General features: G+C 44.9%; 1 protein-coding gene across 2 annotated transcripts in view; it reads left to right on the top strand.

The window, feature by feature from the left end:
• The window catches only part of LOC115481581 (cilia- and flagella-associated protein 20), a 72,854-nt gene that overhangs the window by 14,015 nt on the left and 31,977 nt on the right, over positions 1 to 26,862 (top strand). For both annotated transcript variants that reach the window (XM_030220850.1, XM_030220841.1), the window contains exons 2-3: positions 2,871 to 2,950; positions 14,832 to 14,943. In XM_030220850.1, coding sequence (XP_030076710.1) covers positions 2,871 to 2,950; positions 14,832 to 14,943 — 192 coding nt within the window. The remainder of the gene's footprint in view (positions 1 to 2,870; positions 2,951 to 14,831; positions 14,944 to 26,862) is intronic.

Raw genomic sequence — 26,862 nt, 5'->3', positions numbered from 1 at the left:
ACTGTTAATGATGTCACAGTGAGCATTCACAGTGACTGTGACATTCTGATTCATTGTTATTTGTATATTTGAATGACATTTTACTGTTTCAGCTTGAACATTTTTAATGCACAAAAATTGTTAGTAACGCTAAAATGTCAGTAACATCAGCATAGCTAATTAAATGTTTAATAGTAATATTGTAAATATGATGACTAAAGCACATAAAATTTCTCATTGAAATTCGAAGCAGTTGCTGAGAAAACAGCAAAAAAACCTCTAGGGGGTTACTTTTTTTTTTGTGCTTCCCCCTGTATGCAGGTACTTTCTGTTTCTAGGGGGCTCACAATCTGATGCTCAGAAGCAAATGTGAGCACTAGAGGCCATTAGCGCTGGACTAGCGCCTGCAGTTGCTACCAAAAAATGTTCAGAGCCGGTGAGTATGTGAAATAACGAGCTCATTGGCTCTGAATGCAATGAGCGTGCAAATGCATGCTAAACAAAGCTATTAGAATGCCTCCCTAGTGTTCAGCGGACAGAGTGCCAAACATAGGCACTGCTCATGCGGCAAACCCAGTTCGGAGCTGGCATTGGGGAGGAATGGGGAGACCCTGTTCAGCATGTATTTGCATGCTTCCAGGCCCCCCTCACCTCTAACACAATGTCCTGGAGGTCCAGAGGACCTCCAGACTCCCCTTCCCCCACAAACACATAAGACCCCCCCCCCCCCACTGGCAATACCAAAAAACCTGGTCGTCCAGTGGGACCCTAACTAGACCCCTCCCTCCCCACCTGAGAGCTAGCCTGGTGATGCACTGGGCGGGGCTTAGCTACCATATAAAGAAGTTTCTCCAGGCCCTTGTGTGTGTGGAGGGGGGTAGGGGGGGCTTAGGTAGTAACGCACCTAAATTTGCATATTATTAGGATTGATCATTGGAGAGTTCATTCTCCATGCTGTTCTGGTGGTGTTTTTTACCAGGGGGTTCTGGGCATTGGCCTATAAGTTTTTTTTTTTTTTTGTGTGTGTTTTGTTTTGTACCTGGGGTAATGGAGGATAAAGTGACTTGCCCAGGGACACAAGGAGCCACAGTGGGAATCAAATTATGCTGCTCTTCCAGTCCAGTTTCCAGGCAGCGTACATGGGCCCTGATCATCTACATAAAAAAAAAAAAAAAAATTCCCTCTGGTGTCTACTGGAACCTCCCACTACATGACCAGTCCCCTCCCTCCCGACTTAAAAATATTGCCCTTTGCATCTACACCTCCACCTGGAAGGGCCTACTCTCTTCCCCACCCTGATCCACAGTGACACAGTAGTGGAGTGGAGGAGTGGCCTAGTGGTTAGGGTGGTGGACTTTGGTCCTGGGGAACTGAAGAACTGAGTTTGATTCCCACTTCAGGCACAGGCAGCTCCTTGTGACTCTGGGCAAGTCACTTAACCCTCCATTGCCCCATGTAAGCTGCATTGAGCCTGCCATGAGTGGGAAAGTGCGGGGTATAAATGTAACAAAAAAATAAATAAATGATGGCAGATAAAGACCTGCACGTTCCATCCAATCTGCCCTTCAAGATGGCCAGAGCCATGCCTGCCACTCTGTGTGGGGCCCAGCCGCCCCAGGGGGAGTCTTAGTCCACTACACTCTCTGTGAAGCAGTATTTCCTGACGTTACTCCTAAGTCTGCCTCCCTGCAACCTCAAATGAGAGGAGTTCATCCCTTTTATAGTTTTGGTCGCTCTACCCTATACTTCCTCTTGTAAAGTAGCCCTCCTCCTTGTCAGAAGGTGCAAAGCAGGGAAGGAAAAGTCTATAGTCTGCTATTGAGACAGACATGGGAAAGCCACTTCTTGCCCTGGGATTGGTAGCATGGGATGTTGCCACTATTTGGATTTGTGCCAGGTACTTGTGACCTGGATTGGCCACTGTTATTTATTTTGTAAGCTCTTTGAGCAGGGACTGTCTTCTATGTTTGTGCAGCGCTGCGTATGCCTTGTAGCGCTATAGAAATGCTAAATAGTAGTAGTAGTAGTTGTATGTATCCCGCACATTCCCACTAAAAGCAGGCTCAATGCGGCTTACATAGTAATAGGTAACACAGAATTTTGTTATGTAAAGTAGGAAATTAAGTATAACATAATAGAAGGATGGATGGATGGATGGATGGGTAGGTAGGTAGAGACAGGTGATAGAGAGAGGAGGGTAATAGGTGGGAGAGAGATTGTGGGTCAATGTCGTTTTCTCTTCAGTATATGTAAGGTAGATGGGGTTCATGAGATTAATCTGGGTCTTTTGGGTCTTTTGTTGGAAAACAGGATACTGGTCTAGATGAGCCATTAGTCTGACCCAGTATGGCTGCTGTTATGTACCTGCAAAACTGATGGCCATGGGATTTTTCTAAGAGAAATAATGTAGGGACTTTTTTACAGACTTGAAGGCCCACAGGTACAAGACACCTGGGGGCCTGAGAACACCATGGGCTAGCTGAAAAATTATCCTCCTGGAGTGCAATACTCCACACGCATCTGTTGGGAGCAGAGAAGTAGCCTGATAGTTTGTGGAATGGCCTCAGAGTGGTTTGATTCCCACTGCTGCGCCTTGTGGTCCTGGACAAGTCTCTTCACCCTCCATTGTCCCAGGTACAAAATAGGTACCTGTATATAATATGTAAACCACTTTGATTGTAACCACAGAAAGGCAGTATATCAGATCTGTGACCCTTTGAATTTTGTAAGTGCTAATTGGGGTTATGTGTATAAATAATTGCGGAATTGTTTCATAGTTGGATCATCTTTCTGCTCACCATTCTCTCTCTTGCCTTTTGTGGGAAGCTTCAGTTCTTGCTTGCCCTGGGCCCTTTCTTTGCCTCGTCTCTCATGAGCACCTTCTCTTACAGGTCAGGAACGGCCACATCAAGAGGATCACAGACAATGACATCCAGTCTCTGGTGTTGGAGGTGGAAGGCACTAATGTCAGGTGAGGTGCATGTCGGAAGCATCTAAACCTGCAATCTGCTACTGTTTTTTTTTCCCCCCAAATAATCACAGCAAAATCAATTCAGTCCTAGCTCTGTTTTGGGTCTCTCAGGTTTCCTGTGTTATCTGCAGGAAAACTAACCTTATTAGATCATTACATCTTATTTGAATTAAAACACATAACCTGCTGCTTTTAGCAAATGTCGGATGGTATAGGGATTTTTGTCTTAGGTTGCAAAGCTACTGGGGCAAGGGAAGCACTTGTTCAGCTTCCTGCAGTTGTGGTATAGTGTCCCTGAGTCGAACTTTACATATGACCTCAACCCCTCCCCCTATGCTTAACCACTAGGTGATTTCTGCTGCCAACAGAGAGCAGCTGCAGTTAAAGTCGAACAAAGTCCTGACAGTTACCTAAATACAAAGACCTATTCATGCAGATTTCTGTCAGGCAGGATGGTCAGTTTTCAAGTAACTCATTTACCCTGGTAAAAGAATCTTGGAAATTGCCCTCATGTGTGTATGTAATACACATGCTTACAAAACCCATATTTAAAAGTGTGATGTGGGGCTGTCTTGAGGTGATAGCTTTCAGTCTTACAAGTTTGTGTTCATATAGGAGAGATTTTTCTGAATTGCTTGATAAAGCTACCCCCCCCCCCCCCCAAAAAAAAAAAAAAAACAAACAACAACCCAATAACTTTGTTGAGATGGGGGAATACCTAAAGGAATTGCTGTCTGGATGGGAACATCTGGAAGAAGTTGGAAAGCGGTGAGTAAAACTGAAAGGAACTATGGTAAGGGCAATAAACCTTTTTGTAGGGAAATACTTTTAAAACAAATAGGAGGAAATATTTTTTCACTCAAAGCATGGTTACGCTTCTGGAACTTGCTGCCGGAGGATGTGGTAGCTGCAGTTACTGTATGTGGGTTTTAAAAAAAGTTTGGACAAATTCCTGGAGGGAAAAGCCTATTATTGAGATGGATATGGGGGAAGCCACTGCTTGCCCTGGGATTGGTATGGTAGAATGTTGCTCCTAATTGGGTTTCTGCCAGATACTTGTGACTTGAATTAGGCACTTGTTGGAAGGATGATACTGGACTAGATGGACCATTGGTCTGTCCCAGTATGGTTATTCTTGCGTTCTTAAAAGTAAGAGGAAAAGGAGGCTGCTTTTGTTCTTAAAAGTAGTAGCTGAAAAGGTTTGGAAAAAAGAGGTTAGCCTTTATAAAACTACAAGAGATTGCAGAAAGAGGCAGATAGGTGACAATTTCTGGAAAAGCTAAGAGGAGCTGGTAGAGTAGACATGAAAGCAAAGATGCAAGTGGAAGAAAAAATAGCCAGTATGGTAAAATGGGGGGGGGGGGGGGGGGGGAGACAAAGCATTTTTTTTTTAAGATACGTTAATGATAGGAGAAAGTGCAACAGTGTCATTATGAGACTCAAAGGCAAAGGGGAGGAATATGTAGAAGCTGATAAAGATAAGACGGAATTGCTTAAATATTTCTGTTCTCTGTTCACAGCTGAAGGGCCAGAAGCAGGATCGCAGAAGACAAACAAATAGAAATGGAGAGGTGGTAGTCCCTGAACAATTTTCAGAGGACTGTGTTTGTGAGGAGCTGGCTAAACTAAAGGTGGACAAAGCAATGGGGTCGGATGGTATACATCTGAGGGTACTGAAGGAACTTAGGGAAATTCTAGCGACTCCGTTGGCTCACCTTTACAATGCTTCTCTAGAGGTAGAAGTGGTCCCTGAGGACTGGAGAAGAGATGTCCCTTTCCACAAAGCAGAAGTAAGGAAGAGGTTGTGAACTACAGGCTGGTAAGTCTGACTTCTGTGGTAGGTAAGTAAATGAACGTAAATGCTTTTAAACAGGGAATAGTAAAGTTTTTTGGAATCCAATGGATTACAGGACCCAAGGCACCATGTTTTCACTAGAAGCAAGTCTTGTCAGACATTTTCTGTGTGTGACCAGAGAGTTGGATCAAGGGAGAGCGCTAGATGTGGTGTAATTAAATTTTAGCAAAGCCTTTGACACAGTTCTGCATAGATGAATAATAAATAAACCAAGTGCCCTCAGTTTGGGCCCCAAAGTGACTGACTGGGTTTGGAACTGGTTAAGTGGAAGGCGACAGAGGGTGGTGGTAAACGGAGTTCATTCTGAGGAAAAGGATGTTACCAGTAGTGTTCAGTTCTTGGGCCAATTCTTATTAATATTTTTGTAAGTGATATTGGTAAAGGCTGTCTGGTAAGGTTTGCCTCTGCGGATGACACCAAAATATTCAATAGGGTAGAAACCCTTGATGGTGTGGATAACATGAAGAAGGACATAGCAAAGCTAGAGGAATGGTCTGGAATTTGGCATGAAAGATTTAATGCGTTGAAACCCTCTGCTCACTGTGCAGCGGTGACTAAGAAAACAAATAGAATGTTAGGAATTATTTGGAAAAGAATAGAATACAAAAATAATGCCTTTGTATTGCTCCATGGTGCAACTGCATTCTTGTATTTGGGCTGCAAAAACCTGAGGGAACAGTACAGTTTAGGGCAGTGGTTCCCAAACCTGGTTCTGGAGGCACCGCAGCCAGTCAGGTTTTCAGGATATCCACAATGAATATTCATGAGAGAGAGGTGCAGGAGTGGCCTAGTGGTTAGAGCACAGGGCTTGCTATCCAGAGGTGGCCGGTTCAAATCCCACTGCTGCTCCTTGTGATCTTGGGCAAGTCACTTAACCCTCCATTGCCTCAGGTACAGACCTAGATTGTGAGCCCTCCTGGGACAGAGAAATATCTAGAGTACCTGAATGTTACTCACCTTGAGCTACTACTGAAAAAGGTGTGAGCAAAATCTAAATAAATAAAATGAATCTCTCATGAATATTCATTGTGAGTATCCTGAAAACCTGACTGACTGGGGTGTCTCCAGGAATACGTTTGGGAACCAGTGGTTTAGGCGGTGAAGTACGTTTTGTGCACGGGACTTGTATGATCGTATGTGATGATCTTAAGGTGGCTAAATAGGTAGAAAAGGTGACAGCACAAGCTAGAAGGATACTTGGGGGCATAGGAAGAAGAATGACCAGTAGGAAAATGAGGTGATGATGCCCCTGTATAAGATTCTGCTGAGACCCCATTTAGAATATTGAGTACAATTCTGGAGACACCTTCAAAAAGATATAAACAGGATGGGGTTGATCCAGAGGGCAGCTACTAAAATGGTCAGTGGTCTTTGTCATAATGTGTATGAGGACAGACTTAAAATCTCAATAGGTATGCTTTAGAAGAAAGGCAGGAGAGGGGAGATATGATAGACATTTAAATACTTATGCAGCATAAATGCACAGGAGGCGAGTCTTTCAGTTGAAGGGAAGCTCTAAAACAAGGAGACATAGGATGAAGGTGAAAAGGGATAGACTCAGAAATACCCTGAGGAAATACTTCTTTACGGAAAGGGTGGTAAATTCATGGAATGACCTCCACATGGAAGTGGTTGAGATGAAAGCAGTATCTGAATTCATGAGAGCTTGGAATAAGTACATAGAATCTGTAAGAGAATGGATAGGGAGAGTAGATTGCATGTATGGGCAGACTGGATAGGCTGTATGGTCTTTATTTTTCTATGTTAAATACTGGTTTATAAATCTGTAGGTGTAGATGTTAGCTTTTTTTTTTCCTGTCCATTTTAGCAGATCCTCAAGCTCCAGGGCTAATCTTGGCTTCTGATGGCACTTCTTCCTTTTTATTTTTATGTGCTATGATATTGCATCAGGGCCGCCGAGAGACTGGGCCGGGCCCGGGGCAAGGCCGCCCCTCCCCCCACAAGGTTGCCGTCGTAGCCGCCCCCCCCCCACGCCCTCCGTCTCCCCTGAATTCAAATCGTAGCGCCTCACCTCGACCTCGTTCCGTGTGAAAGAAGCGCAGCAACGTCAGTCTACAGATCACCTCCCTTCGGGCTGTTTATATGGGACATGCAGGTCATGAACCATAAAATAACTTTGCAACAGTAACTGAGAATTATGAGCACAGATATGCCTCTGTGAACAGGCTATGAACAGGTTAAGAATCACTGAGAAGCTAAATCATAAGAAATTATACAGAATATGAGTCTCATGTCAGCTTGCATGCACTTTCTGTTGAGGAGACAGGCAGATATGGAGTCATAACAAAGATATGTGTGGCAAGAGAATACTGTAATGTAAGGAGAAATTTGCTGCTGACCATGGAAGCAGATAATGAAGGAGACATAACTTTTGTTGCTGGGAAGATGGTTTCTGCAAAGTAGGATAAACTTACTGACCTTACTTATTATGATAAGCAAATATGTTAGGAAGAGCTTTGCTTCTGTAAGATAGAATTTACTGGAATATGCTGACTTTGTATGTCCAATACTAGTCTATGGGAGAAAAAGGTATAAAAGGAGAATCCTGGACAGAGGCAATCAGAGAGTTAATGTCAGAGGTCACGTTTGTGTCCCGGTTGCTGTCTCATATGAGAATTAATTATATTGCTTATTCTAATTGTATTCCTGATTGGTAAGTGTAATAAACAATTACTGATTATTCTCATATTACTCTAGCCTTCTGTGTCTTTCTGTCTCTCCACCATAATTCCTGGAGTCTCGGACATTCCAGGTTACAGGTAACTAGTACCTTTAAACCTGGGAGAGGGCAGAAGGGTAAACAGGGCCTTCCCTCCCTGTGCCCCGCCCTCGCGCAAGTTACGTCAGATGAGGGCGGGACACAGGGAGGGAAGGCCTGAAGGGAGGCGATCTGCAGACTGCTGCGCTTCTTTCACACGGAGCGAGGTCGAGGTGAGGCGCTATGATTTGAATTCAGGGGGGCCCGGCCCGGTGGTGGACTGAGGGGTGCGGGTGAAGGGGACCTCGGCGCCGGGCCCCCCTTGGAGGCCCGGGGAATTTTGTCCCCTCTGCCCCCCCCCCCCCCTCGGTGGCCCTGTATTGCATTGCTAACATTGGATGGTTCTGTTTCCTACATTTTTACCATGGTATTACTTATCCTAGTGCTGATTTTATTAAATAACTAGCTGTTAAGGCCGTAAAAACGGGCGAGTATTGCAACCCTCCTCTCTCCCCTGGCCTCACCCCATCCACCGATTTTTTCCCCCCCCCCCTCCCCCCCCCCCCCATATCCAGCGACCCTCCTCATTCCCGTGGCCTCCCCCCCTCCCTCCTTGTCCAGCAACCCTCCTCTGTGCCCTGCTCTCACCCCAAGTCCAGCAACCATGGCCTCGCCGCCGCTCCCTCCCCCCTTCGCGCCGGGCCCCCTGCACTGACCTGAAAGCGCTACAGGCAGCAGCAGATCGCTCGGCTGCTGCCTGCAGTGCTTCCACACTGAGGAGAGAGGCGCTGTCAGGTCAGTGCAGGGGGCCCAATACGGAAGGGAACGGTGGCGGGGGGAGGGGGGAGGTTGTTTTGTGCGATGTTCCTTTCCAGGTGGCAGTGGCGGCAGCGTCCGACAATTCGACTCCGTTTCCCCCTCTGTTCCGCCCTCTGACGTCATGATGTCTTGACGCGAGGGCGGGACAGAGAGGGAAGTCTGTACTGCGCATTTGCAAGTGAGTACGGTCACTTGCCGTTTATATGTTTGATAGCTTGGGGCATTCAAGCATTTTGGAGGTCACGCCACTATTCCTGGAATGGAGTCCTGCTGAATAAATGGGAGGCCTATGGGCTTTCGAACAAAAATTTGTGTTTACTACTGTGTAGAGCTTATGCATTGGGGAAGAAGTGCATACTTAAGCATTGGATGCAGGAGGAACCTCCCTCTTTTTGGTACTGGAGAAATAGATTGCAAGCTTTTATGTTATGGGACGCAAGGGCTGTTCGGAATTCCCCAAAGGGGGTTTTCATGTCTGTCTGGAATTGTTACTTGCAAACTATCTCTCTCAAAGCAAGACGTGTGCAGTATTGAACAGGGTTTGAGTGTTTCCTAAATTGGTACTGTTAAATTAAGAGTGCTGCGTGTTCAAATCACGTCGGGATCACCACTGTTTTAATTACCCCTCTCTAGACCTCCGGGGGACCAGTCCCCGCGGAGATGAAGAGTGGGTTTCAGAAGGCTCATTTTAAGTCTGTTACCCAGGACCTTGGCTTTCTGACTCCTGGTGTCTAAGTGTATCTTAGGGCATCTATTCTCCCACATAATGCACTAAGGAGTAGGAGCCTCCTTACCTATGTGAACACTATTTGTGTAGGGGTGTTCAGAGAAACAGATAGGCAGTCAAGAAATTTAGGCACAGACTAGGGGAGTAAGTGTTAGAAATAATCTTTATTCTCACCAATTGGAACTTCAATCTGGCACACTCATCAGTCAGAACCTCAGGTGGACCGACCGTAGTTCTGCCCTCTGGGTAGAGTTGGGGAAAATTCCAAACTTCGCCTAGATTTGCAGACCTTAAATACTATCTTCTGCCCATTCAATTCAATGGGCACACAATTTTTTTCATATGTGAATCATACTTTCTGACAGTTTGCTTAACCGCAGATCGGATGCCCACCTTCTCCCTCCTTTCACCTATTTCTTCATAACTGTAACTGTAACTTTTGGAAGCCAAATTTAGGCTCTTAGGTAGAAAGCTCAAATCCAGATCCTCTAGGGTAGCATTTTCTGAAATGCTACCTGTTCCACGTGCAGGGCCCAAGAGACAGGCAGAGCTCCAGAGTCTCAATGCGTGGATGAGACGATGGTGCAGGGAGGAGGGTTTTAGATTTGTTAGGAACTGGGCAACATTCTGGGGAAGGGGGAGCCTATTCCGAAAGGATGGGCTCCACCTTAACCAGGGTGGAACCAGGCTGCTGGCGTCGGCATTTAAAAAGGAGATAGAGCAGCTTTTAAACTAGAAATGGGGGGAAGGCCGACAGTCGCTCAAAAGCGCATGGTTCGGGAAAAGGTATCTTGCAAAGATACCTCACAAACAGGGAAGATAGGGTTTCTGGATAGTGAGGTTGCACAACAGACCGTGGTAGGCCAGGTGCCCTTAAATACAACTAAAGATCAGACAAAAGATGTCAAATCAATAGTGTCAGGTACTAAGCATCATGCAAATAAGAACAACAAACATACTCTGAAATGTCTATATGCAAATGCTAGGAGTCTAAGAAATAAGATGGGAGAGTTGGAATATATTGCACTAAATGAAAAATTGGATATAATAGGCATTACTGAGACCTGGTGGAAGGAGGATAACCAGTGGGACACTGTCATACCGGGGTACAAAGTATATCGTAATGATAGGGTAGACCGGACTGGTGGAGGGGTAGCATTGTATATTAAAGAGAGCCTTGACTCAGATAGATTACAAATTCAGCAGGACACAAATCACACCTTTGAATCACTGTGGGTTGAAATTCCATGTATAAAAGGGGAAAAAATGGTGATAGGAGTGTACTACCGTCCACCTCGCCAGGATGAGCAGGTAGACACAAATGATAAAAGAAATCAGAGACGCGAACAAAATGGGCAATGTGATAATAATGGGTGACTTCAATTATCCAAATATAGACTGGGTAAATGTAACATCGGGACACGCTACAGAGATACAATTCCTTGATGAAATCAAGGACAGCTTTATGGAGCAACTGGTGCAGGAGCCGACGAGAGAAGGAAAAATTCTAGACTTGGTCCTTAGTGGAGCGCATGATCTGGTGAGGGACGTTATGGTACTGGGGCCGCTTGATAACAGTGACCATAATATGATCAGTTTTGACATCAACCTTGAAGTAACTGTACACAGAAAGTCAAATACATTAGCGTTTAACTTTAAAAAAGGAGACTATGATAAAAAGAGAAGAACGGTAAAAAAAAAACTTAGGGGGGCAACTGAGAGGGTAAAAACTGTACAACAGGCGTGGACGCTGTTCAAAAATACCATCCTGGATGCCCAGGCCATACATATTCCGCGAATTAGAAAAGAAAGACGGAAGTCCAAAAGACACCCGGCCTGGTTGAAAAGTGAGGTGAAGGAAGCTATTAGGGCTAAAAGAAACGCCTTCAGAAAATGGAAGAAGGAACCGTCTGAAAATAACAAGAAACAGCATAAGGAGTGTCAAAGCAAATGCAAGGCGCAGATTAAGAAGGCCAAGAGGGAGTATGAAAAAAAGATAGCATTAGAGGCAAAAAAACATAGTAAAAATTTTTTTCGGTATATTAAAAGCAGGAAGCCGGCAAAAGAATCGTTTGGACCGCTGGATGACTGAGGGGTAAAAGGGGCGATCAAGGAAGACAAAGACGTAGCGGAGAGACTGAATGAATTCTTTGCTTCGGTCTTCACTGAGGAAGATTTGGGTGGGATACCGGTATCGGAAATGGTATTTCAAGCGGACGAGTCGGAGAAACTTACTGATTTCACGGTAAACCTGGAGGACGTAATGGGGCAGTTCGGCAAACTGAAGAGTAGCAAATCTCCTGGACCGGATGGTATTCATCCTAGAGTACTGATAGAACTGAAAAACGAGCTTGCGGAGCTACTGCTAGTGATATGCAACTTATCCTTAAAATCGAGCGTGGTACCGGAAGATTGGAGGGTGGCCAATGTAACGCCCATTTTTAAAAAAGGCTCCAGGGGAGATCCGGGAAGTTATAGACCGGCGAGTCTGACGTCGGTGCCGGGGAAAATGGTAGAGGCTATTATCAAAAACAAAATTACAGAGCACATCCGAGGACATGGATTACTGAGACCGAGTCAGCATGGCTTTTGTGTGGGGAAATCTTGCCTGACCAATTTACTTCAATTCTTTGAAGGAGTGAACAAACATGTGGACAAAGGGGAGTCGGTTGATATTGTGTATCTGGATTTTCAAAAGGCGTTTGACAAGGTACCTCATGAAAGGCTACAGAGGAAATTGGAGGGTCATGGGATAGGAGGAAATGTCCTATTGTGGATTAAAAACTGGTTGAAGGATAGGAAACAGAGAGTGGGGTTAAATGGGCAGTATTCACAATGGAGAAGGGTAGTTAGTGGGGTTCCTCAGGGGTCCGTGCTAGGACCGCTGCTTTTTAATATATTTATAAATGATTTAGAGATGGGAGTAACTAGCAAGGTAATTAAATTTGCTGATGACACAAAGTTATTCAAAGTCGTTAAATCGCGACAGGATTGTGAAAAATTACAAGAGGACCTTACGAGACTGGGAGACTGGGCGGCTAAATGGCAGATGATGTTTAATGTGAGCAAGTGCAAGGTGATGCATGTGGGAAAAAAGAACCCGAATTATAGCTACGTCATGCAAGGTTCCACGTTAGGAGTTACGGACCAAGAAAGGGATCTGGGTGTCGTCGTCGATAACACACTGAAACCTTCTGCTCAGTGTGCTGCTGCGGCTAAGAAAGCGAATAGAATGTTGGGTATTATCAGGAAAGGTATGGAAAACAGGTGTGAGGATGTTATAATGCCGTTGTATCGCTCCATGGTGCGACCGCACCTTGAGTATTGTGTTCAATTCTGGTCGCCGCATCTCAAGAAAGATATAGTAGAATTGGAAAAGGTGCAGCGAAGGGCGACTAAAATGATAGCGGGGATGGGACGACTTCCCTATGAAGAAAGACTAAGGAGGCTAGGGCTATTCAGCTTGGAGAAGAGACGGCTGAGGGGAGACATGATAGAGGTATATAAAATAATGAGTGGAGTGCAACAGGTGGATGTGAAGCGTCTGTTCACGCTTTCCAAAAATACTAGGACTAGGGGGCATGCGATGAAACTACAGTATAGTAAATTTAAAACAAATCGGAGAAAATTTTTCTTCACCCAACGTGTAATTAAACTCTGGAATTCGTTGCCGGAGAAAGTGGTGAAGGCGGTTAGCTTAGCAGAGTTTAAAAAGGGGTTGGACGGTTTCCTAAAGGACAAGTCCATAAACCGCTACTAAACGGACTTGGAAAACTCCAAAATTCCAGGAATAACATGTATAGAATGTTTGTACGTTTGGGAAGCTTGCCAGGTGCCCTTGGCCTGGATTGGCCGCTGTCGTGGACAGGATGCTGGGCTCGATGGACCCTTGGTCTTTTCCCAGTATGGCATTACTTATGTACTTCCTGAGTTGTAAACAAGTTTCCTAACATACAGAGATTAGTATTCATATCTCATGAACAGGACGCCAACTTTACAAAAGCAGACTCCATTTTATGAACGTAACTTCTTACTATTTTAGCCATTAATTCCTCCATCTTGGCCCTTACACTGTATTTGAATGTCACACCAGATCCTTATAAGGCTTGCCAACCGGTCCTGCTTCTGCAGGCACTCAGCTACAAGGCCATCATCAGATTTTCAGGCCTAGTCAGTGCTTTTCAGCAGCTTTAGCTATAGAGCTCGGCCCACCACTATTCCAGTGGAGGGGTCTCAAGTTGTAACACATATTAACAGTACTGTTAAATTAAGAGTGCTTTGGGGTTCTCTGCTCGGGTAGGGCAGGGCACATTGGGAATACTGGATGTTAACTCTTCAATGATGGCCTGGGGTCAGGTCATCTCAGTGTCTGTGTAAGATACGGGTTAAAGTAGTGTTGGGGAGGAGGGGTGCTCTTGCAAACAAACGTTAAATTTGAGAGGAAACTAGGGTAATGAGGGGGGAGGGTGGGGGAGTTCTCACAAAACTAAACTGGGATCATGCGTTATCCAGCTCTTTGCTGTATGATGTTTTCACTTATTATTTTGTTACTAGTAAGAAAGGCCCGTTTCTGAGAGCAATGAAATGGGCGCTAGCAAGATTTTCATCGTAGTGTGTATGTTCGAGAGTGAGTGAGTGTGTGAGAGAGAAAGAAAGAGTGAATGTGTGTGTGAGAGTGTGTTTGAGAATGAGAGTGTGCCGCAGGGGCCCCCCCTCCGTCTGTTGGCATCCTTCCTGCTCGCCCCTGTGTTTTGTTTTCCCGTTTCCTTCTCCTCCCCCTCCCATGTGTCCTCCCCTCCGCGCCTCAGGGTTGTGGCCCCCCCGCTGTCCGGTTTTCAGGATCTTGGCCCCTCCGTCTGGGGCCTTTTTTCTGCATTGTGTGTGAGAGTGTGTGTGCGAGAGAGAATCCCAGCTTCAGGGTGTTTGCCTCCCCCTTCCCCCCTTGCAGCTCCAGGGTTGGCCCCCCCTCCCTGGGCCTTTCAGGATGGTGGTCCCTCTGTCTCCCGCCCTTTGTCCCTATCCCCCCGTCTTCCCTCCCCCCTTCCTGGCCTCCCCATTCCCCCCCTCGCAGCTTCAGGATCGGGTGCCCCCCTCACTCCGCCTTTCAGGGTCCCACTGTGACGTTGAAGCAGGTTCCCTTCCTCGCAGGTTCAGGGAGGCAGGCTGGCTCCGTCCGTTGAAGGTGGTTCCCTTCCGCGCATGTTCAGGGAGGCAGGCTGGCTGGCTCCGTCCGTCTGTCCGACGTTCAGGCTGCCTGCCCATGTGTCCGAGGTTGTGCGGGGCGATGGGAGTCCTGCGGAGGCGGAAATTGGCCGCCGAGGGGCAGGGGGAGATCGCGTGTCGCCGCTGGCCGCGTCCCCGACTCCCTCCGACGTTGTGCGGGCAATGTTAGTCCTCCGGAGGTGGGAAATGGCCGCCGAGGGGCAGGGGGAGATGGCGTTTCACCGAGTGTCAGTGCTCCACCCTCGAGAGGGCGGGCCAGACACTCATTGCCAAACCGGATATCTCCGGCGCCTCAAGTTTCCGGCTTGAGGCTTCATGGAACGTTGGAGGTGCCTTTTATATATATAGTGATGTTTGATTGCTGTCTTGTAATTGATTGCTGCTTTTGTTTAGATTTATTGTTTAGTTATTAGATGTTGGATTTGCTTAATCCTGAATAAAAATTGTTAAACTTTAAATAATAGCTTGGGGACACTGAGAACTTATTAATATTCTGTAGATTACCAAGACTGCTGTTTTTTTTTTTCTCTCTTCCCAGCACCACATACATTACCTGCCCGGCAGATCCCAAGAAGACATTGGGGATCAAACTTCCCTTCCTGGTGATGATTATCAAGAATCTCAAGAAGTATTTTACCTTTGAGGTGCAGGTATGGAATATTTGAGACAGGATGGGGTAAGGGTTTGTATGAAATAGTTGTGTCCCCCTCTCCAAGACTCATTTGCCCAAAATATCCAGTAAAGAAAATAGAACTGAAGGTTGAGTTATGTGGAATCCCTTTTTTTTTTTTTTTTTAAATTTATAGAAGTATTGAGAGACATAACATAAAAAACATCAAGCCACAACCGGCTACTTAAGCAAGTACAATACAACAAAGGAGGAACACAGCCTCCAATAAACATTAACAATAAGCATTTAACTCTCAAACCAAGGACACTAAATGCACATGTACTTCTAAGATTTCTGACCGGTTTTTGTAATTATCTCCCCCCCCTTAAAAAAAAAAAAGAAAAGCCCCTCCCCTCTCCACAATCCTGAGCTTCCATCAGGAGCAGTGTTTCAAGAAAGGATCCCAAATAGCTTCCCACTTGGTCAGAGTGTGGCAACGGTTTGCCCAGATTCTCTCCATTTCACATATATACCATAACTTATTTAACCATTTAACCAAGGAAGGTACCAAAGGTGATTTTCCATTGAGCAGCCAAAGTGACCCTAGCCGCTGACATAGCATGGCGTACCAGTAAAGCCTGCGATTTGGTAAGGCCAGGAGGACTCAATGGGAAAAGAAAATATTCAGGTGCCCACTTTATAGGTTTAGACAGCCGACTCTGTAGTCTATATTGAATTGCCTTCCAGTAAGCCTGCAGCTTTGTACATGACCACCACAGATGTCCCATGGTTCCTATCTGACCACACGCCCTCCAACACAACGGTGAAACAGCAGGGAACAAGTGATGAAGGCGAGCTGGAGTAAGGTACCACCTATATACAACTTTTACCACATTTTCTTTAAGAGGAACAGAGAGAGAAATCCTGTGGCAAAGCATTTTCAAGCAAATTTCAGTCATCTTCCCCCAGCGTCACTCCTAATTCCTGAAGCCAACGCAACCAATGCTGCACGTGGGGTTGCAATTGCCTACGTTGATAATCATACAAACAAGAGATGAGACCCCTTGTCCCCTTGGAATCTTCACAAAAATCTTCAAGAGAGGAGTCTTCTCGAAACACCTTAGCCTTTATTTCAACAGCAGAAAGAAAATGTTTCAATTGAGCATAAGCAAAAAATTCAGTTGGTAAAATTGCAAATTTCTCAGCCAAGGCGTCAAAAGGAACAAAGACTTCACCATCAAAAAGTTGACCCCAAGTCTTCAAGCCTTTTTACATGGAGCGGACGAAGCCCTTCAGACAGTCCACCCTGTTTGTGTCTTTTGATCCTGCCTGGAGGGGAGTCGCCATCGGTAAACGCACTATTTCCAGTTGGCTAGCAGATTGCATTTCCTTCGCTTATGTCCGAGCTGGGCTGACTTTGGGTGGTCATGTCACGACTCATAAAGTTAGAGCCATGGCTGCTTCTGTGGCCCACTTGAAGTCAGCCTCCATTGAAGAGATTAGCAAGGCTGCATTGTGGTCTTCATTGCACACATTCACATCTCACTACTGCCTTGAGCAGGGTACCTGACATGACAGTCGGTTTGGGCAGTCAGTGTTGCAGAATCTGTTTGGGGTCTAGAATCCAACTCCACCCTCCTAGGCCCGTTTTGTTCTGTTCCAGGCTTAACCCTCATCTAGTTGTATATAGTTTCAGGTTAATCTATGTTATGTCCTTGCCGTTGCGAGGCCCAATTGACCACTGTTTGTTGTTTTGGGTGAGTGTGGATGCTAGGGATTCTCCACTTGTGAGAATGTAAGCCTGCTTGTCCTCGGAGAAAGCAAAGATACTTACCTGTAGCAGGTATTCTCTGAGGACAGCAGACTTCACATTCTAACAAACCTGCTCACCTCCCCCTTGGAGGAGTTTTCTTAAATTTTTCATTTTTTTTTTGCTTTTGTATTAAACAGAGGAGTGGACGCGCTGCGAGCGGGAAGGCATTTTGCGCATGTTCGTTGGAGCGCTGCTCGGCCTTTAGAAAGCTCTCTAATTTTTTTTGCTTGGTACTCTGCCAGCCCAGGCAACGTGGGATCGTCTACCCACTTGTGAGAATGTGAAGCCTGCTATCCTCGGAGAATACCTGCTACAGGTAAGTATCTTCGCTTTAGGAGCGTAAACGGCACACACCATACAGGGCATGCGGTTAATGTGACATGAGCCACTACAAATCTACCATCCTCGCCACCTAGTACCTTGTGAACTAATACGTCTATTCCCTTCCTTTCAAAGCACCACAGCATCAGATCAGTGTCCCACGCACCACCTTTTGAGTTTCGCATGTTCATTAGAGTCCAGATGGGTCTCCTGCAACAACAGAATTCTTATGTAATTGCAAGGCTTGTGAAAAGGAAAGGGTGGGAATGACCAATGCAATGAGTCAGGTTAACAGTGCAAATCCTTTATTCGTATATATACACCAGCATTTGCTTGAAGATAGCACATAAAAGAGAAGCAATAAGCTTCAGTGTAACTGCGAATCTAAATGCCTGCTTTGCAGAGAACTCCAGAATTAGTCTCTAGCATTGCTTGTCTTTTTCTTCAGCACAATCTGCCTTTGATCCTAGCTTTTGACTCCTGATTAAGGCATAGGCTGAAACACTGCCAAGTGAAGCTTGTTGTTTCTCTTTTATGTGCTGTCTTCAAGCAAATGCTGGTGTGTATGTATATATATATGTGTATATATATATATATATATATATATATATATATATATATAAGGATTTGCCCTGTTAACCTGACTCATCACATTGGTCATTTCCACCCTTTCCGTTTCACTTAATACTTGTGGGACTGTTTGGTTTTTCGTTTTTATTGGATTTAATTGAAAGGCTTGTAAAAAAAGTTTTACAGCGGATCCTATGCCACCTGGTATAAATATATAATGTTTAAATATAAACTCATCTGAATATAAACAAGTATAACATTCCCCCCCCCCCCTTTTTTTTTAAGGGAAAGAAATAAATTGAGGGTTTATATTCAAGCATTCTCGCCTCTCCTCGTCACCCCCCCCCCCCCCCAAAAAAAAAAAACGAGCTCCTTTTTTCTCCCATTGCTGGCTGCGGCAATCTCATGACACTGCGTCATGACAGCTATTTTGAATGAGGAAGATGGCATGGGCAGGAGCAAGTGAAGATCACTCCTGCCCTGACTCTACATTAGATCATCAGGGCAATATGGTGGGTCTTTGGGGGGGGGGGGAGCTCTTGGTTTGAGAGGGGAGCACAGCAGAGGAGGGACACCATGTGGGAAGGGGAGGAATGCCCATAGGGGAAAGCTCAAATATAAACAGATTTAATTTTTGGTCTTTTTTTTTTTTTTTTTTTTTGCTAAAATATCTGTTTATATGGAAACTTAAAATAGACACAAAAGATAATACAGCACCTCCCCTGGAGTCTTACTACTTTTTGGTATCTGAAACCTGCATGGGAACTTCCTCGGTACAATTGCATAGGCTCTTTCCGAGCTTTGAGGAATGCTCTAGATCACTGATTCCTAAAACCTTTTCATCCTGCCAACCCCTTGGTTCCATAAATTGATTACAGCACCCCACCCTCCACCCATTGAGGCTATTACTCAAAATAAATTATTCAAAATTTCATTAAAAGTTTTTATTTACTTAGTAAACTATCATTTAATAATATTAATCATGGAATTAACATTTTTAATTTACAGCACAAAAGCAATTCACATTTTTCAAAAAACAATTGTACTAAAATAGTGTACCTATTGATCTATTGAACATGTTTAATGGGATGGATGTCTTGATGAAGCGATACCAGTTTCTCAATGTTTGGTTTAAAGTTACTGAGTAGGAGCCTTAAATCCCCATGTTCAACTATTTGGAGTTGATTTCTTTGTTTGGTCAGAAGTTGGCCACCACACTAAAACCACTTTCTACTAAATATGATGATGGAAATGCAATGAGCATGTTTTTTAAAACTATAGTCCATAGTGCAAGATAGCAATACGAAATTTCTTTCTGTAACCAAAACTGTTGATAACTGTTCTTAAATGTTGGCTTTAGTTCCAGATCATTTTGTAATTCAGTTAGTAGTTCTTCCAGTTGCAATGTATTGCTCCAACTTCCTCAATTCTTGAAAATGGATTGATAACCCAGTCAGAAATTTTCATCGAAAGAAGGTCTTCAGATCATCCAGACAAGTCTTTATGCAGTATATCTAAATGGTTACAATAGACTTGAAGATCATCATTTGTATCCTTCCTTTCTCTTCTAGACTAGCAAGGTTCTGAAATTGGTAAACCCTGACATCCCATATTGCATTTGAACAGACTTAGCTTTGAAATAAATGTAGTAACAACAATTGGCTTTAATCAGATGGATATCATTCCCTTGCAACTGCAAATTCATTTAATTAAACTTTGCAAATAGATCTGACAAATAAGAGATGTCACTCCTGATCTCTTAGCAAAGCATCCTTGTTATCAAAAAATTCAACAGCATCAAAAAGGGTATAAAAGTGGCTCTCATAGCTGCCTTTTGAGAACCATCAAACTTTTGTATGATGGAGGAGCAAACATTGAAAATCTTCATCATTCTCTTCACACAGCTTTTGGGAATAGTCGATCATTGAGAGAATGAACTTTGATTTTATTAACTGCAGCAATAATGTAGTGCAATGATTTATGCAGCTAATCGGTCCATGAATCACACTGTCTACCCTTTTCCTACTCTCTGTTTTCTATCCTTTAACCAGTTTTTAATCCACAATAGGACACTACCTCCTATCCCATAAGTCTCCAATTTCTTCTGGAGTCTTTCATGAGCTATTCAAACACCTTTTGAAAATTCAGATACACAATATCAACCAGCTCACCTTTATCCACATGTTTGTTCACCCCCTTCAAAGAAATGTAATAGATTGGTGAGGCAAGATGTCCCTTCACTAATTAATCCATGCTTTTGAATATGCTCTGTAATTTTGTTATTTATAATAGTCTCTACCATTTTGCCCGGCACCGACGTCAGGCTCATCGGTCTATAATTTCCCAGATCCCCTCTGGAACCTTTTTAAAATATCTACATTACATGGGGCTACCCTCCAATCTTCCGGTACCACGCTTGATTTTAAAGAGAAATTACATATTACTAACAATAGTTCCGCCAGTTTATTTTCAATTTTATCAGAACTCTGGGATGAATACCATCCGGTCCAGGGGATTTGCTATTCTTCAATTTGTCAGATTGCCCCTTACTAATGGTACACCTAATAAGCATGCATTCCTTAGCGTCCCTCCGGACCGGACCAGGATTGGACTGATGGGTTGTACTCGCCTACCAGCAGGTGGAGACTGAGAAAAAACTCTGACTCTAGAGAGCCAATAGGAGCCCTGGCCATGTGACCTTAGCCTCAGTATTTTCTCAGTCTCCCAGCAGGTAGGAAGTGAGCCCATTAGTCTCTCTCCTTTTCTCTTTAGATATTACAGATATTTGTGATAATTCTTCTGTGCCTGGAATCTTATTTAGAGGCTTGACAGGGTTTCCTTTCTCTTCTTTCTTTGACAGCCTCGGGGGTGTTAAACTCGGGTGTCTCGAGTCCACCCCCCTTCCTCCCCATCTCCCTGGCTTAGCAGGGAAGGGCCGTCCCTTTCTCTGGAAAGGTGTACCGTCTTTGGGAGTGGCAGCCACTTTTAACAGGCAGCTGCTTTAAAAGAATTAAATCAAATAAAAGGAAATTCAAAGAAGCAGCCTTTCTTTCCCCAGACTTCTAACGAGCAGGCAGCTCCAGTGTTTTATTATGATTGAGGGGTTATAATAAAAAAAAAAAAAAAAAAAAAGACAGAAGAAAATAATTCAGTGTCTGTGACTTTAAACAGCGATTTTTCTCGTCAGATTTAATTTCCTCCATTTTCTTGCGTTTTGGCGGCGGCAGTTTAAACAAATGAAAAAAAAAAAAAAAAGGTGCGAACCGCGTAAGCGCGGCCACCTGTTTTTTCCGATATGGCTTAAAAGTTCAAACAGCTGCTGTCGGTCAGCGTCGCGCAGTTCACGCAGCCGGAACGTGTAAATTTTGCTCTCCCTTCAAGGTTTCTTCGGGTCCGGTGCTGCCTCCGTTTTTTTTTTTTTCGGGGCCTTTTTTGCCGGCTGTTGTTTCTTCGCCGTTCCACTGGGCTCCGCTTGTTCGGAGGTGTCGGGCGCGCTGTCGACGATCGCCACGGGGCCAGTGGCGTGAATGGCGGCCATTTTGTTTCTCCCTCCGTCTTATCAGTCGGGGATCTCTCTGCTGAAGGTAAGGCTGCAGTTCATAGAGCACTTCAGCTCCAAGATGAGTATACTTTTGTATGTGCTGAAAGGCATATTCTAAAATGCACATCACATCAGCAGGCAATATTTGGTTGAAAGGGCTCCTTTCATATATGGATATATAACAAGCTTTTCTTGTTTTAACTTTCTATGTATCACGGGGCTGTTAACACTTGTTTTATCTGGTGCTCAGTCATTTTCATTGCCTGGTGGAAAATCTACATCTTATCATAATATCATAATTCATTTCAAGCATTTTCCTCAATAGCTGTAGTATTATAGTGTTTTAAGAACTTTAGAAACTTCCTCTATAGGCATAGAGTAAATTTCAGTCTTCCTCAGCGACCCTCCAGACCGGTCAAGACGCGTGGGTTATGTCCTCCTACCAGCAGAGGGAGACTGAGAAAACACTAAGCTTTTGAAGCCTGTATATATAACCTGTGCAGAACCTCCACTAGCCAGTATTTTCTCAGTCTCAGCAGAGGTAGCAGTTGACAGCCTGTGCAGTCTCCAATAGTCTGGTGAGGTAGTTTGTCATTGGGTCGTAGGATTTTTTCCTTCCAAACTTTATTCTGTTGCAGTACCCTGTACGTGTGTGTAAAAAAAAAAAAAAAAAAAAAAGTGCTTTGGGGCCCTGGGTCCTGTGGGGCCCAGTTTTTCCCCCTGGGGTGTTACACCTATGTTTGGGTCCCTCCCCCTGTGCTGATCTCTATTTCTGTTTGCTTGGCAGCTTTGTGCCTCGGCTGCTTTCTCAGTATTGTAGCCTTGAGTGCCTTACAATTTCCAGATGCCAGAATTAGAGTACTGTGCCTTTAAGGTCAGTTATTCTATTTCGTTTTGCTTGGCAGCTTTGTGCCTCGGCTGCTGTCTCAGTATTGTAGCCTTGAGTGCCTTACAATTTCCAGATGCCAGAATTAGAGTACTGTGCCTTTAAGGTCAGTTATTCTATTTCGTTTTGCTTGGCAGCTTTGTGCCTCGGCTGCTGTCTCAGTATTGTAGCCTTGAGTGCCTTACAATTTCCAGCTGCCAGAGTTGGAGTACTGTGCCTTTAAGGGCATTTATTTCTTTATTTTCAGCGGACCGAATGGGGGTTTCGATTCCTTGCTGGAACGAGGGAGCAGCGCTTTCTTCAGTGCTTTTGCAGTGTGAGTGAGTTTTTGGTTTGGCGCGTTTGCGGAACAGCTTTTCCCTTCCCTCGTGGTTTATGGCGGCCCAGCTCCTCCGATGTCGCGCGTGCTTGTGGCGAGGGGTAGAGGCGCCGGGCGCTCAGTGTAGCTTTGCGGTGCGCCTATAAAGGTGGCTGCGGCTCCCCCCGTCTTGACCGCGGAGGGATCGATGGTGTCGGGAGTCTCCGGGTCAGCGGGAGCGTAGGCAGGGCTGCTGTCAGCGGGAACAGTTTCGGCGGGAACGGCCGCCATCTTGAGTCCGACGCGGCCCGTGGAGCCAGCTGTTTTTGGGCCTGCGGCCTCCGTTTTTGGCACAAAAGGGCCTAATGACGGTCCAGGAATGGTGGGCTTTCCTCCAGATTTTGTCTGGACGCGGTATCAGGCCTGGAGATCGGGACCCCCCCCCCCCCCCAATTGGAAGAGGGGGCTGTTTCCGTCTTGGCTGAGAGACCACGGTTAGAGTGGTCAGAGGACAGGCAATGTTTTTCTCCTGTAGCTGCAGAAGCTGCACTTAGTGATCTGGGGGAGTCAGATGGAATTGATGGCTCTCAGGAGCAGGATTGTTGGATTCCTGGAGAGGATCCTTCAGTAGTGCGGATTTTCCATAGAGATGAGCTGTCAGAACTCACAGATCAGGTGTCATCCACCCTTCAGTTTGGTCCTGAGGTGGCTTTGGGGGAAACTGTCCAAGATCCGTTGGTGAAGGGCATTCAGCGTCAGGCGTGATCCTTCCCTATGAACAAGGATCTCCGGGAGATGATTTGACAGGAATGGGATTTGCCGTGTAAGGTGGCAAAGGCAATGGCGAGGCTTTATCCCCTCCCTCAGGACGATAGGGATTCCTTTAAGGCTCCCACGGTAGATGCAGTAGTGACGGCAGTAATTATAGCTATGGCTATCCTGGTTGATGGAGGAATGGCCCTCCGTGATCCTCAGGATAGGAGGTTGGGATCTTTTCTCTAGCGTAGTTTTGTTTTGTCGGCTCTAGCCCTGCAGGCCTCGGTTTGTGGGGTTCTGGTAGCTCGGGCATGTTTTCATTGGGCCGAGAAGCTCCTGGATGATTCGGTAGATGTTGGTTCTTCTGGGGGTCAGGAGTTAGCCAACTTGGACATGGGTTCATCCTTTTTGTCTGAGGCTTTTATGATTTGTTGCGTACTTCAGACAAAAAATATGGCTATGGTTGTGGGTCTCTGCCACTTAAGGGAGCTATGCTCTTTGGAGAAGATTTGGACAAGTTAGTGTGAGGTCTTAGTGATACCAAGGTTCTATGGCTTCCAGATTTTCGGTTCAAGGCAGGGGCCAGAACTAGTTCCTCGGGGATGGTTTAGGGAGGCTCAGCGGTATAGGCCGGGCAGATCGAGTGGGACCTACCCCTAGCTGTCTGTTCGTCTGTCCAATTTAGATTGTAAGCTCTGTTGAGCAGGGACTGTCTTTTCATGTTAATTTGTACAGCGCTGCGTAAGTCTAGTAGCACTATAGAAATGTTTAATAGTAGTAGTAGTAGTAGGACCTCTAGGGGTCGGTTTTTCCAGCGCACACAGTTCTTTCGTGAGAGTTGTCGCGGAGGGCGTGGCTTTTCCACGGGAGGTTAGTATTCAGGCCGTAATTCCCAATGAAGGTGTGTGGGCTCAGGCTCTGGTGCATGTTGGGGCTCGGCTGAGTCTGTTTTACCAGAGCTGGGCCCAAATCAGGTCAGATCAGTGGGTTCTCGAGGTGTTTCGAGGTGGATATGCGCTGGAATTCGAAAGCTGTTCTCCCGAACGGAGGGTCTAGAGGAAAGAAAATTAGCAGGTAAGATCTAATTTCACCTTTCTCATTCCCTGGTGAATAGGACTACATTGTCTATGTTTGTGCAGCGCTGCGTATGCCTTGTAGCGCTATAGAAATGCTAAATAGTAGTAGTAGTAGTAGTCTAAGAGTCAATTGATTGGTACTTTGCAATTCTGACCATAATATCTTAGTTCCTTTCAAGCATTTTACTCCATGGCTATGATGTTATACAGTGTTTTAAGAACTTAACAGACAATCACTCTCAGTGGCTGTAGTGTTATACAGTGTTTTCTTTTTCAGACTTTAAGAAGCCTTCTCTATAGGCATACAGTAGATTGTTCAGATGCCATGGGGATATATCAGCGCTCTCATATTCTCTGAGGGTCAGTCCTGTCTACCAAGCTCCCAATCACTCAGCTGCCTTAGCAGGCATGCTTTATTCATGTCTTCCCTTCTTTTCCAACTGCCTTGAAGCCTCTCATATTTCATTTTAGCTTCCTTCTGGTATTTACAGGACATATGGTCACTTAGAGAATAAAGTCATCCTTTCATTTTGCATATTTCCCACTTAAAGATAGTGGAAGGTCCTCAAACCATCTACTTGTGTTTGTCTCTACTCTATCAGTTTAGCATTGGCAGATTATAAACATCCTGGTTTGGTCCAGTATGCCTATACATACCATCTGCTATCTCTTCCTCTTCCTTAGAGACCTTATGTTATATCAAGCTTTCTTGAATTCAGATACAGTCTTGTCTACACTGCCTTCACCAAATGGCTGTGGCACTACTTCACTTTTTTCGTTACAGGTATTTTCCAAGTTTGTCCTTTTTCATTTTCATTCTATGCGCCTTCACTCCAGAGTATTCTTTCAATTGGAAGGGGATTCACTCACTTCCTGTGTATTCATGCCATAGGTACATAAGTATGGTTATGCTGGGTAAGGCCTAAAGTCCATCAAGTCCAGCATTCATATCTAATGGGCATAGGTACATAAGTTTTGCCATTCTGGGAAAGCTCAAATATCCACCTTTCTACAACCAGAACAGCATTAAAAAAAAAAAAAAACCTCTCACGAGAGTATCGAACAGAAATCTCTGCTCCAAAAGCAAGGGTTTGCAGCAATTCTGCAAACTAACGCATACAATATTTGCCATGGCTGTTCACCACTAGGAACATCGGGGACCCTGGGCCTAGGTTCGGTGTTTTAACCTGAAACAAGCTCAACATTCATATCTATTGGGTGTGAGTCTGGTACTACTACTACTTAACATTTCTAGAGCGCTACTAGGGTTACGCAGCGCTGTACAAATTAACAAAGAAGGACGTTCTCTGCTCAAAGGAGCTTACAATCTACATCTCAGTGAGGGAGGACGCATGACCGTGGTACGTGGATTAGTGGTATGTGGATTAGGGAGATCCAAGAAATTACAGGCCGGTGAATCAGACGTTCATACTGGGACAATTTTTTTCTGTCCGGAGCGTACTACCATAGCTGGTGGACTCCTATATTCAGAACTTTCTATATTCAGAACTTACCCAACTATGGAACGCCATAGAGATAGGGTTGGTGTTTGTAGCCCTATTTAGCTGGTGTCCTTGGTCACCCTTCCTCTTCCGTTCTTTTATAGATCTAAGAGGATGTTCATTGCGCTCTTAGGGTCATTTCATTCTTACCTAGACGACTGCCTAATTGGAGAAAGTCTTAGCAGAGTTCTCAGGTCATGCACCGGGTGTTGCATTTCTTACAGTCTCTAGGTTGGGTGGTGATTGTAGCCAGGCCTCTCATTTGATCTCTCATTTGATCTCTCATCAGATATCTCAGATTTTCTCTTTGTTTAGTCCGGTGGGCGCACAGTCTTTTGTCTCCTCTGCAAACATCCCAGTTTATATTTTTCTTGGTGACCTGTATTCTATTCTGCAGAATGCAATTTTACTTTCTAATGCCCAAGAAGGAATTTTCCTTCATCCTATTGCGAATCTCAGGGTCATCAATCGCGCTATTTAAGTGTCATCTAGTTATCTCAAGAACCTTAGTTCTGTCATTGGGATGCTATGTGCAGTACACTTTTTGGCAGAAGCTTGTTTGTATATATTTTTTTCTGGGGGACCTCAGCAATTCGTTTTACCTTCGGGTGAATTTTGTTTTCCCTACTGACAAACAAGGCGGAGAGAGCTATGTTGGTCCTTGCCATGGCAATGGGTTATGTCATCTGCCAAGGAGGAGTTAACTCTTGAGTTTGTAGTCATTTTTTCTTAGTTGTCTCACCCTGCATTTAGGTGAATGGACTCTTATTTTTTCAGCCTTACTTCCTCACTGCGACACTTCAGGGCTATCTTTTTTTGCCTTCAGGCTCACGAACATTTCTTGCTTCTTCCGTTCAGCAACAGTCTTGACGGAGACAGGGACAGATGCCAACGTCCAGCAGGGGTTTTTCAACCTTCTATATGCGTTTCTTCCGTCATCTCACTAGGTGTTCACGCAGAACCAAGGCACCTTTCTACATCCGGACCCCCAGTCACTCAAACTTATGGCGTGGTTACTGGGTCCGCAACGTCTCTGATATTTTTGCAGGAAGTACTTCAAGTTTTAATTGCTTCCAGACAGAAATCTACATTAAAGTTCTATGAATCAAAGGGGCGACGGTTCACTCTGTGGTACTCCTCTCGCCACTTCATTCCACAAACAGTATCCATTTCGCAAGTTTTGGAATATCTTCTGC

The sequence above is a fragment of the Microcaecilia unicolor genome, chromosome 1 (assembly GCF_901765095.1).
Source record: "Microcaecilia unicolor chromosome 1, aMicUni1.1, whole genome shotgun sequence".
Classification (NCBI taxonomy): Eukaryota; Metazoa; Chordata; class Amphibia; order Gymnophiona; family Siphonopidae; genus Microcaecilia; species Microcaecilia unicolor.
This window is presented reverse-complemented; position numbering and strand designations above follow the sequence as displayed.